Source organism: Lepisma saccharinum, chromosome 9 (genome assembly GCF_977018435.1).
Source record: "Lepisma saccharinum chromosome 9, izLepSacc3.1, whole genome shotgun sequence".
In the NCBI taxonomy this organism is placed as follows: domain Eukaryota; kingdom Metazoa; phylum Arthropoda; class Insecta; order Zygentoma; family Lepismatidae; genus Lepisma; species Lepisma saccharinum.
Genome location: NC_139237.1, coordinates 58,708,215 through 58,721,807, shown reverse-complemented (window position 1 = coordinate 58,721,807; position 13,593 = coordinate 58,708,215). Strand labels below are relative to the sequence as shown.

The 13,593-nt window shown below is 35.8% G+C and overlaps 1 protein-coding gene across 3 annotated transcripts in view; it reads left to right on the top strand.

Moving 5' to 3' along the window:
- LOC145992067 (uncharacterized) overlaps positions 1 to 13,593 on the top strand; it is a 91,346-nt gene that overhangs the window by 15,266 nt on the left and 62,487 nt on the right. For all 3 annotated transcript variants that reach the window (XM_083128236.1, XM_083128234.1, XM_083128235.1), the window contains 2 exons: positions 7,211 to 7,269; positions 10,603 to 10,639. In XM_083128236.1, coding sequence (XP_082984362.1) covers positions 7,211 to 7,269; positions 10,603 to 10,639 — 96 coding nt within the window. The remainder of the gene's footprint in view (positions 1 to 7,210; positions 7,270 to 10,602; positions 10,640 to 13,593) is intronic.

The window sequence follows — 13,593 nt, the reverse complement described above, 5'->3', positions numbered from 1 at the left end:
ACAGCCAAAGGCTTCGCGGAAGTGAGTGTAGCACAAAACACAACATTCCACAATGGCAGCAGATGGGACGTTGCATAGCTATTTGAATGTGCTCACAACTGATTTTTACTAATAAAAAGCGGTGAAAGTACTCCTAGATGGCACACTTTTACTTACATGGGCCATACTTTGGGATCAAACATCTCCGTTAATTTGGTCTGCACATGCTGGAACCAATTTTATATTACGTAAAACATCAAAATCTGTCTATTAAATGGAATCAATGCAATTCTCGCGGGAATACAGTGGGTCAACGGCCCCAAATGTAATAGTTACATATATTTAAATTATGTGTGGTACACTTTCTAAATCAGATTATTGATTAGTAACAATCCAATTCAGAAAAGTGCCCAATGGAGCTTGATATGTTGTAAACTAGAACAAAAGGAAGCAAGGCAAAGTTCGAAAAATTGTTGAAATGTGAGCATTTGAACGAGGTGATGATGAACATAGCATTGAAAGAATGCACACTATGCAGATAGTAATACTTAATGAAAGCTTATTTGTAATATAAGGAATAAATTACCCACTAGATTGGTACATATATTCTATGTATTAAGTGCCTTCTTAATTATAGAAATAGTATCTTCCTCTTTCTCTACTATTGTCAGTGGCATCCACATCATATTTATTAGAAATTTTAATTTGTTCAAAAATTCAGGATAGCAGTTTATTGCTTACAAGAGTTTAACACAGTGTATGAATTAATGGGGTGGCTGCTGGAATTTTCCCTCCGCAAAAAAAGTTTATCACCAGCAAAAGAAAATTACTTTTGTCCTTGCCAGGGATGTTTTTATCTCCCTACAAGAAAATTGAACATTTAACTATGTAACAAGCGCAATTGAAAAATCATTCATGTCAATTAATGGTCCAGTCATCAAAAGATTTCCCTGTGGTAAAGTATACAGCCTTGTGGAATGGAGAAGGGTGCATTTCTGCAACTGACCAACCTTACAGAGCCGAGACAACAGCTGGCTGTTATCCATTAATTTTTCATGGCATTGTGTGTTCATATTTTACATGTATTAAAGTGTACGCAAGAAACTTACAGGTCCGTTAAGTTTAAACCTTGCAATGGAAATGTGGTCAAGGTTTTGGGGTTATTAGTTCAAGAGCTCTTTTTGTGTATGAATTTGGGTAATCTTAGAATGTAAGTGTAAATGTTATCATAAGATTAATGACCTCGTAACATATACAAATTTGCATACCCAAAAAACCTACCTCCCAAAATGAAATCACAAATATGCTACTGTGTGGACATCCCCCCTCCCCCAAGCAAAAAGATTAATTCGCACAGTGGTTGAACAGCACACGCACATCATCACTATACATACAACAGCAGAGAAGGATCACACCGTTCTCTTGTGTAAGTTGCCTTCCTGATGGCACCTGACAATTTCAAACTAAAATTGAAGACTGAAAGGGTGAAGCAATTGAGCTAAGTTTTTGTGCGTATGTTGTAAGCAGTGGTCGGAAGTAGCACGCTACTTGTGGCGTCACTACTGTAGCTAGCTACAAAATTTCTAGCTGTAGCGACACTACATTTTGATAATTAGCATATTGGTTACGTGCGTGTTACGTAACATCTTCCTTCAAAGATGGCTATTAGACCATGACGTGGATATATTGGTAGCATGGGAATATGTCAGGTGGTTTTTTCTTGTAACCGGGTACAATTATTTCCGCGTAAATGATAAGATTTTTCAACAGAAAGAAGGGTTAGCGATGGGCAACCCGATATCGGGTTTTGCGGCAAACATTTTCTTGCATTACTTAGAAAAAGCGGTTATGGAAAGGGTGGGAGTAAACATAAAATATTACTGTAGGTATGTGGACGATATCTTTGTAGTCGGAAAAGAAAAAGATCTTAACACTGTTTTTGCGGAGTTAGGAAAACAAGAGGACAGAATAAGCTTCACTAGGGAGAATTTGGTAGAAGGTAAAATTAACTACCTGGACCTAAGGATTACCAAAATTGAAAAGGGCATAAGGACAGGGGTGTTTCATAAACCCCTGGCAGGCAGTCTTTATATTAATAAGGCATCGGAACATTCAAGTAGGGTCAAATCGAATGTTTATTTAAACTTTTTCATAAGGGCTGAGAGGTTATGCAATAATGCCGTAGAAAAAGAAAAGGAAATATCGTGGATAATAGAGGTAGGATTGTGGATATCAATGCTGTAAGAGACAGCAAAATACACAGGCCTGCGATGAAAAAAATACAAGCGAAATGATAGATGAACTTTATGTATTTTGTGGTGCTGAGTTCAAAAATAATAAAGAAAAATGTATATCACGTCACGTTTTCTTGAAAAAATTAATTGTGCGTGGATTTGTATGAACATTTACCATAAATATGTTGTTTCGGCGTGGAATATCTTCCCACGGTTGGACCATTTGCGGTGATTTGAAAGTTATCTCCATGCTTCTTGGTCAATAAGGTGGATATACAAAGTTCCCATGTTTCATTTGTGAGTGGGACAGCCGTGCAAAGACTCAACATTGGGTCAAGAAAGAATGGGCTAAAAGACAAAATCTTGAACCAGGCACCAAGAATGTGATTCGGAACAGCTTAGTTGACCAGAAAAAGTATTGTTACCCCCATTGCACATCAAATTAGGTGTAATGAAGCAATTTGTCAAGGCTATTCCAAAAGATGACGATTGTTTCAAATACCTGTGCAAAACGTTTCCAGGTTTATCCGCAGCCAAGTTGACAGAGGGAATCTTTGTTGGTCCAGATATGCGTAAGCTCATGAAGGATAAAGACTTTGAGACTAGCATGACAACAAAAGAGAAAGAAGCTTGGGTTGCCTTCAAAGATGTGGTCAGTAAATTTCTGGGGAATTACAAGGATCCTGACTATAAAGCAATTGTTATGAATATGCTGGACACATTTCAAGCGTTGGGTTGCTCCATGAGTGTCAAACTACATTTCCTTCACTCACATGTGGACTATTTCCCCGAATATTTATTAGCAGTCAGCAAAGAACAGGGTGAAAGGTTCCACCAAGATATTAAAGATATGGAGTGCAAATATCAAGGACAATGGGACAAGAACATGCTCGCCGACTACCTTTGGGTGTTAACACGAGAGAGGCCTGAGATTGCACATAAAAGAAGAAAGTCAAAAAGAAGTTTCAAGGGCAAAAGGCTGCGTACGTAAATATAAACTTTGTTTGTGTTTGGTTTTGTTGTTTGTTCAGTTTACAATTTGTGTCAAATGTTCATGTACACATACATTGCTCCTCGTGGTCAATCGTCTATTTTATGTACGTTACCTTAATAAACACAAATGAACATAATACGTTGGTGATTTTTTTCTAGAAACTTCACCATAATGGGATCTTAAAAGTGTAAATGCAAGGGATCTTTGTGTTTTTCTTCCGACCAGAGGCGGCTCGTGTGATCTGGCAACAGTGGTTTTCTTCCATTTAAACCTATAAAAAATAAAATCAATTGCTAATAAATCAATTTGCATCACCAAGCATCGATTTTACATACAATTAAATGGATCAAAACCACCTGTTGCCAAATAGTGCATGCAAAATTGTTCGCGAAAATTCCTTTTCACATAGGATTTTAGCAAAAATATCGATATCAATTGTACAAAAAATCCTGACGTGATGGAAAAAAATGGAGGTCATTTTCGAAATCAGCACACCCAATAACATAAAACTCAGCGGACACGTATCTTGTATTTTTCAACAACTTCAATTTCGCAGGCTTGTGATATCAATAATTACTATGTAAAACACAACTTGCTGTGCAAAAACGATTGATCTATTTTTGACTACACTGACAAAGCAATAGTGCCAGCAATATGGTTTAGAACGTTAACAGTAATGATCATTGTCAGTGTATAGGATCTCACCAGGAAGATATTGCGAGAACGATACACATACACTTTCTAGAATTACAATTATTTTCATCATATTTGTTTAAGATTAAGTTTAGATCACTCAGGTATACACGTCAGTTTCTTCAATATATTTTATCATATTGTAAAAAGTATGTATGAGTTAGACTTTCCTGCAGAATCGACAATTTTCTTTAGTAAATATACATTGCTTTCAAATGTATGTATTTTTCCTACTTTTGCATCGCTTTTCTGTAACTTTTACTAATCATGGCAATGAGGTTGAATGGTTTATTTAGTTATTCTCTTATCTATAGTCGCATTTTGCCACTTTTTGCTAATTGTGAGAATGAGGAAGAATGATACTGATGATGATTACCAGTGTGAGGAATGAAGGAGTAGGAGGATCCCATCCTCCCAACTAGGCATCTTTCCTGCTTTTTGTTTTGAGTCCACTTTATGCATAGATAAGGTGATCGATACTGGATCTGAACCACTATCTGCCTCCGCCGGATATTGAACATAGAGCCCTTTGATTACAAGGCGATACAATTTCGACGGTCTTCAGGGAAGCAATCCCAACATGAAAGCTTAGGTGAAGCGTTGCTGCACGCGTTTCTCATTTACACCATTAGAAGCACCCCCGAGCTATTCCCAAGGGTTCGAGTAAATATCCCTCCCCCAACTAACATTCTGTTTAAGTGCTAAGAAGATAAAATTGGTGAATATCACATTTTTTATCTTGTTCCCATTTGGCACAACGCGTGATAGTTAATTTCTGTACACATGATAAATTCCAATTTACTTTTACAAAGTCGTCAGTCACAGAAATAATTTTTGATATGACAATGAGAACAACTTGCACACACGTGTAAGACCTATTTTTCATTAATATTCCACGTGAGCAGCAGGAATATTTAATAAGATAAATGATCGTTATAAAGCATAGTTTACCCTCCAATATGTACTTTTCGTTCAAAATGCTGCCTTCATATCAGTCCATTAAAAGATGAAATATTTATTCTCAAAAAAAATATTTGATACGTGAACATAAATACATAATCCTACCAAATTTTATGTATGCATAGTTGTAATCATTAATTTGGGTAAATCCTAATTACAATATTCATATATCAAATTTGAATTGATATGCCACTTGCATAGGTACGTTATTCTCAAACCCTATAGTAAAAATAAGTAACTGAAGTAACACTGCTATAAAAAATATCGAATGGTGGGAATCATGAAATAAATAACAATCTAGTTTCTAGTAAGGACAACTATCATACATGGGGCTTCTTTTGAATATTGATATGCTTAAGTTTTAAGTTTTATATGCAGAAGTAGCACAAAAGCTAGCAAGTAGCAAACAGGAGTAGTGTAGTGAGCTACTTTTGGGTAATTGTAGCTTTAGCGAAGCTACATTTTAGGATGAGTAGTGGCAGTTGTAGCGAAGCTAATTTTAAAATTTTGCGTTCTGATCACTGGTTGTAAGTTAGTGAAAAGGCATATTTTGTGCACTGCCCATTTCTAAATTTCAACAAGTTTTTTTTCTTTATTTTTTTTTGCTGTATCCTATTGCACATATTGGTATTTCACATATTTGTAAGCATTTATATCCTCTGGCCTCCCAAGAGGATACACTAACGTCATCGCCTTGTAACCAAAAGGTCCTGGGTTTCATGGTTCGGATCCAACTTTTAAACTGTAGGTCCAGTACCAATTATTCTTACTGTGCATAAAGCGGACTTAAAACAAGAACTGAAATTAATTTCCTATTTGGGGGGGGATGGAGTTCCTTGTCTTTTAGACAAATAAGGTAAACAAATTCTCTTCAGCACATGGTGTAAGAAGTTATTTATGTGATCTACATCCAAATTAGCGAACTAATTAATTCAGGGGTAAAATAATTATGCTAGATAATTAAAAATCAGGTTTGTACATAGGATCCTGCCATTATTTGCAGATATTCTATCATTGCTTGATTCCTAGTAATCTATGTTCACTATGCCTATCCCTGGCATAGCTTCATTGACTACCTTGAGCATAACCTCTCGGTGAGGCAGTAAATGCAATCAGAAATTTCTGTTCTTGGTTGGTAACCATTTCGTTGAGTAAAATAATAGTCTATTCCATATTCTTTGTAAGCATGCAAGTTTTAGACCAAATTATAGAATTGCATTAAAGAAATGCATTGCTTTTTTTCCTAATGTTTTGTTTCTCTGTCAGAAATTCTAGAAGATTCAATATTTCTGGCTAATAATGGGATATATCTTGGGAGGAGGGGGAGTAGTAGATGGCATTCTTGATGCTTTACTCATTCACAACATCCTCCAGAGTTTAATTTTTACTAGTGTATAGCAATCCTCCTCTTTGAACAAGATATTTAATCTACTGTCTGTTACAGTCTTGAAGGTATGCGACTAATAAAACTGAAGAAAAATTGATCAGTAGTGGTAAACTGGTTTAATTTTAGCATTTTATCACTGCAAGTATGTTTCATCTTCGGTTATTCATCATAATTGCGGACAATTGCTAAGATTTTATTATTGAAAGTAGATTTTTATGTTATTACTAGAGCTCTGAAATTGAAGACCTATAAATTGCCAAAAAAAAAGACCTATCAAAATACCTAAAAATATCCAAAAAAAGGACTTAAAAACGGAAAAAAGGATGTATAAATGTGATCCAAATTAATTAATAACTTCAGTTTTAATTACATATTTAATGAATAAAAAAATAAAAAATTCTGGTGGTATGGAACACACAGTGCAAAAAAAATGAAAGCTTCAAAACAAGAGAAAGTTGCCACTTACAGCACGACCTTCCAGACAAGTTACAGTTAAATGACCTTGTATCGTACCTGCTTCAGTCATCCAAATATATATATATTTATTTCTTTGCTACAGAAAGGATGTTTAAGAGGTGATGAACTGATGATGATTCAAATTGAAAATGGGTAGTAAAAACGTAGTCGAAAGAAGGTGAAGTTGCAAAAATAGACCTAAAAAAGGACCAATAAGCCAAAAAATGCCAAAAGAGGCGAAAAAGTAGTATTAAAACCCACCTTTTTCTAGCCTACAATGACCCAAAATGAACATATTGTGTTGGGCCTTATCTTCGGTCACTAAGAAGAAAAATGATTTTTCCTCAACTTCCGAGCCCTAGTTATTTCTATTGTAACATAGGCAATTGGAAATTTTATAACCATTATTAATACTAACATTTTCAAATAAGTTGTGTTTTCTGTTAATATTGTTGACTGAAAGATATGTATATTTTGATTTACTAAACTCATTGCTTTCTATTGCAGTCCACTGTAGGAAACAGAAACTTTACAAAACAAACACAAAACAAGGAAAATTATGACATGTGAGTAAATTTGGATGTTTTTCTGTAAGGCTGAGGTTAAAATTGTGTTTTAACAAAGCTATTATGAAAGAACCAGATAAAATTTTGTGTAAATGCAATATTTAATGAGCTTTCAGATCGAAGCGACACGTATTGAGGCTCACCAGAAATTCTGTGCGAGTTATTGGCTCTAGAAATTCTGCATGAATTTTTCTCCGTAGACATGAACAATTGCAACCTTTATTCATTCAAATCCTGTTGAATATATATACATATTTATAAATGCCCTGAGCAGGTTTTTTACACTTTAGCTGTTATTTTTATTAAGGAAGGAGATGAAAGCTGCATGGAAAATATAACAGGATTCTCTCAATGTGTTTACTTTGTTAGTGTCCTTTGCAGAACAATCTGCCAGATGGAAAATTATTGCAAGATACGATCTTGAAATTGATTACGTAAATTTCAATTTGAAATTCTTATACAATTAACATTTTTTGGTAGATTTGTATATCCCATAACATTTGTGACAAGGGTGTTCTTGTGAGTGTCCATCAATTTTATAACGTCATCAGTCATCCTCAGCTTTGTGATTTCCAAAAGTGGCAGAAAAGGGAAGTAAAACAAACTAAATCAATCAATCTAAGTATTCATGTTGCATTACAAATTTATTCTAGAAAGCAATTATAAGCAACACATTTAAAAAATCTTAATGGTGTGTTCCTCCTGTGGTGCATGATTGATTGATTGAAATTAATATTATGGGTGCATCAGGCTATTTGCACCCATCATATTATATAGAGCTAAAATCTGCCTGTGGACTAAAATCTCCTTATCTAGTAGTATAAAAAGCTTCAATGGGGCTTGCTCAGCATGTACGTGGACAAATCCCAAGACAACACACAGCCCTACAGAAGATTATACTGGCCGGAGGTCCAGGTGCCAGTGCCTAAGGCTTGATTCACATCTACTCTCAAGCAACACTCAGGTCACTGTCCTCTAATGCTTCGCTCATGGTCAGGGGGTATCCACACTAGCAGTGAAGCTTCGCCTCGGTCAAGGTACGATCAACGTAAGTCTGGTGTTGGTTTCTTCAGACTACACCAATTTTTCTGTATAAAAGGCTGCCAATTGTGCTAAATACAATGTTTAAGAGATTTTCAACGACCGATTTGTCTGTTACAGCACTGGCATTAATTACAAGTAAATAATGAAGGAGAATTGTGAAAACTGGGATTGATTGATATGGTTGATTTGCTTGGCTTTTCTGTCAGTTTTGACTTATTCAGAGGATGAGGATGCGTTGTGATATGACTAAATGGATGAAGGGACATAACAAAGAACATCCATGACCAGGCTGGGATTCGAATTTGGACCACCTGGCGTAGCATGCCGTGCTAACCACTCGGTCATGGATTGATTGATTGATTTAGTTTATTTTACTTCGCTTTTTGTGTCACTTTTGGCTAATTTGCAAAGATGAGGATGAGTGGTGATGTCATGAAATTGATGAATGGACCTTCACAAACACCCATGCCGGGACCACTCAGCCACGGAGGTCCGCTATTAAAATACAATACTGTTTATTGATATACTTTCGATTTGAAATCGGCAAATGTTTATTTGCAGCTACAATGCGCAAAACTGTAAATGTCAACAATGGAAACACTACTTTGTTGGTCTAGGTTTGGCATGAACATTTTCTGGCTCATTTTTTCACATTCGCATTGTTGACCATTTCTTTTATCAGAAAGTTTCAGATACAACGCGTGACAGATAAACATTAGGTTCTAAGCCTATTTTCAAGGACCAGATTGTTATGCACATTGTGTGATATGTCGTCTTCCTCGAATAAAAAAAGGAATAATTTTGTTTAGTATTCTGTAAACTAAGAACAAGTTCGTTTTTAATCTTGATTCGGATCTAGATATGATTTTTTCCCCTTGGCAGAGGGTTGACCAATACCTCATTTTCCTTTGCACACACACACTCAAATGACAATTTTGTTGTCCGGAAAAATTACCGTCAACATGTTAGCTTTTTGATTTAAGGATTTTAATTCATGCAAAAAAGGTCATTACAACTAGTGCTCATGGATTATATTTGTGGTTAGTCCCCTATTGAATTTTCTTTATTGGCTATAATTGTAATTTGGTTGTTTCGGTGAGTTTTTTCTTAAATTTATTTTACTCTGGTACATGAAATCTCGTATTTTGACCCATGTTTTACAAACTGAATTGAGAGGTAAATATTTTGGGATTTTTTTTTTTTTTTTTTTTTTTTTGCACAATGTTCCAATCAATCAATTTTATCTATACTTGCCTCCTCTGTGTTTGAATAGGTCTTTAGCTTCTGCCTGCGCATCTTCTATGCACAAAACTGGGTTACGTATCCTCAGCAACGGGGCTGAAGACAGCTACTGAACCTTGGGTTGAGCAATACAGACGTTCACATCAACGGTTAAGCTTCTGCAAAGTCAAGCTTCGCCCCCTCACGCTCCAGTCAAATATTCTTTCCACCTGATTGTGATCAAAGCGAACCTTGACCGGACTGCTAGGTGTGAATGTGTTCTATTTAAACAACATTCAACAATATTTGACCGCACTGTGAGTGGAGGGTGATCTGCGCGTTACTTGAGCGTAGATGTAAATCAAGCTTAATTGGCCTGCAAGACTTACTGGGGTGAACGACGTTGATATTGGGTGCCTTCTCAAGACTTCACCCCTTACACCCCATTTTGTTGCATAAGACTTTAAATTTGGTAAAATTATGATTAGGTGTCTTCCCGTATTGATATTTTGGCATTTGTTCATGCCACTGAACCCACAGGAAAACTGACCATGACAGTTGCTGTCTACCCATCAGTAAAACAGATTTCTCAACACCAAATTGAACCAAATAATTTTTCATTAGGTTACAGATTGTCAGTGCAGAGAGTCTCATCACTGCTTTTATCTGACTTTTTAGACCAGCATGTATAAACAATATCTTTTAGGTTCTTTTTCTAAATATATGCATACAGCTTTTTAAAACTAAAAGCCTATAGCTTTATACAATACAAACATAACATCAATGTGTACGTGCTTAACATGTTTGAATTCATCAAATTATTTTTAAATAAATTAATGAAAACACTTTTTATGCTGACACAAAAGATTGTATTCTATATCAAATAAATTACTAGTAAATCACGTAACATGCATAGCAAATAAAGAATCTTCATGAACTATATGACAATAAATTAGATTTGAAGGTATGTAAATGTTGATTATTTAATGCAAATAATGTTTGGCAGCATGAACTAAATTTTGTGCATTGAATATTTCATAATATTAGCTCTTTTTCTCATTATTGCAGTTATGGCTGGAGAAGACCTGAACAGAGAATTGCACAGGTATTTATTAACCAATTTTTAAAAACTCTATTGTAGATCTGAATAAATAATACACTTGGGAAATTATTTCTGACGCCTGAAGTGTAATAGGTTTTACTAATAGGTCCTGCATGCAGATGTGACTGTAAAAAAAGAAAAATGTGTTGAAATTGAAGCTATAGCTTTCTTAGTTCCACCTCATAGTTAAAACAAAGTTAAATTCAATTAAAACTTGCCTAGGAATTTCTTTTAACACTATAACGACGGCTACAATGACTATACGTTATTGTCGGATCGGGTCTATTCGACCCGGGGAAATATTATACATTTTTTTCAGGCGTTCAAATTTTCTAATTGATATCAATGACTGAAAATAATGTTTCAGGTTATTTATTAATGACATTTAACCATTTACATGTTTCAAATATGTAACATGATTTACAAAAGAAATTTAAACATTGAATAACATATGTTATAAAGAAACCCTTGAGTTTTGATTGTAATAGTTTTCTTACATTTGGAACATTTTTATCATACGTCCAGTTATCAGTAATGATTTGTAAGAATTTACATATTTTTATTATCTACTTTTTGTCAAGAATAACTTACAACTTCAATTAACATGTGTTATATAGAACACGTGAATGCTGAGTACAAACGTTTGCATACATTTCGAGCACACTGTCCTTGTTTTCAGATCGATTTTTGATGGACAAATATAACACCTCCTTCTGGATTGCTTCTGTACACCTTGCTCTTCATTTGAACACCCGTTGGTTTGCTCGTCCATTACTAGTTTGCCGCTGAGCTCCTTTCCCAGGTACTGCAAGAACCTTCTACGTCTACCCGATTTGGCTCCCAATTCTTACGGATGTACTGTTTGGTACAAAACAAATGCATTTAGTGCACTGAAGTCGATCATGTCATGAAGTATAACCATTGGTCCATCTCCGAGGTTTTCGTTTCACACTGTAGTTTCGCACCATTTGGTCAACACCAAATTTTGTTTTATTGTAAGTAAATATAACATCAGGCTTTTGCTGTGCTGTGGAAGCGTCGATTTTCGGCTGTTCATGGAACTTAGAAAGTAGAATCACCACCTTGTTCTTCTTGGGGCAATATGATGCTATCATCAGATCATCTTGAAATCCAAACAAAGTGGAGCAACACACTCGCTGCTTTGTGGCAGTAAACTCTGGCAGCAGCTCTGTTATTTCGCATCGTGCCGACCAGAGTAAGTTTCTTGGCAAGTAGATCCCTTGCAAGAAATACACTGGTGAAGAAATTATCGCACGTGATGTTTCTTCCACTACCTTCGATTTCCTTCACTAAGTCCTTCACTACTCTCTCTACTTGATTTTTCTCCCTATTAACTCCAGCTTCCTTTCCTTTGTAGATTTGAGCCTTCAAAACAGAAGCTGTTTGAGAATCACAAATCAGCCACAGCTTGATTCCGTATTTAGCAGATTTCGACGGCATGCACTGTATAAAAGGGCATCGCTATCTAAAATTGACCAGTTGTTCGTATACAGTCATGATGCCATCAGGAATGTACGTTTCTCGGAGGTAAACAGTCCAAGTCTCGAATACATCTCTTATAGGTTCGAGCTTACCTGGAGACGAGACACGAGACCTAAGCTTTCGTGTATTTGGTATGCGAGCCATTGTATTTCTTCAATTATACACAAGAACTTGTGAGAACGAACAAATTCGTCGTCCAAACTACACAGATGCTCTGCACCAAACAAAGTGTGCATGCAGATTCGTTCAGAAAGTTCTGGAAAATTGCGGCACCTGTGTTTTGAAACCAACAAACTGAAATAACCAACAATAGTTATGCAGACTATTGTCGACAGCCAAAAAGAAACATTTTCTGCAGTATCCGTCTGCAACTTAGGTTATTTGCTTTTGCTGGGTAAACTGAACAGGCAAAGGGTACTGTATAGAATTTCAATTGATTTATTTATTTTATTTTACTTCGCGGTTTGTGCCTCTTGGCTAATTTGCGAAGATGGGGATCAGTGATGAAATCGATGAATGGACATTTACAAAGAAAATTGCCGAGGGGGATTCGAACCTGGGACCATTGACGTCACAGTGCGATGTGCTAACCACTCAGCCAAGGGGACCAGGAATACGCTTTTCAAGGTTGTGACTATCCTTGAAAAGTTAGAGGCAAAGAGGGATATTTCTGCAGTGGAAAAATAGACCTATATTTTTAAAAATTAAAATCGGGCCTAAAGGACCCGTCCGTCTGCAACGCGAGTAATACATTTTCTGACCAAACATAAAAAATAACCAAAGATTACAATAAATGATTTCAAAGGCCTTCGAAATTGACGAAAAGTCACGGAAGGAGAACACATTAATTTGCAGCATTAAAAAATTAGACAGGTATAAAAATTGAAACCGGGCCTAAAAGACCCGTCCGTCGTTACAGTGTTAAAATACCTGGGCAGTGAGTTCACTCCTATCATCTCATATTTAGTTATTTTCACCAAAATATGTAGTTAAATAGTGACTTAAAATTGTAAAAATTTACCTTTTTCATAATATAAGACACTAGATATGTAATTCTTGAGTTTTAAAACGATTGCACTATCGTTGTATCATTGTAACTATTACCGTGACTGTCTTGAAGAGAGACCAGAAGCGAATCCCATACATGTGCCACAAAATCGTTGCTTCTGGTGCTGCTGTCGGGCACACAACTAGAAGCTAGAGTGGCGTTAGTAATGGGCTGCTCGATCTCCCAACGGTGCCAAAATAATGTTTGTAACAAGCAGGAGCTGATGCTTCAGCCGTCATTCTCTAATGTTTACAATAATTGTAAATGAACAGGAATTTCAAGTATTTTACAATAGCAAAGTAAACAGTTGAGAGATGTAAAAAAATAATAAAATAATAGAAAAATATTATTGTTCAGATGACAGAAAACTTGGTAATCAACGCAATTGGAGGGTAAGAAAAAGGTT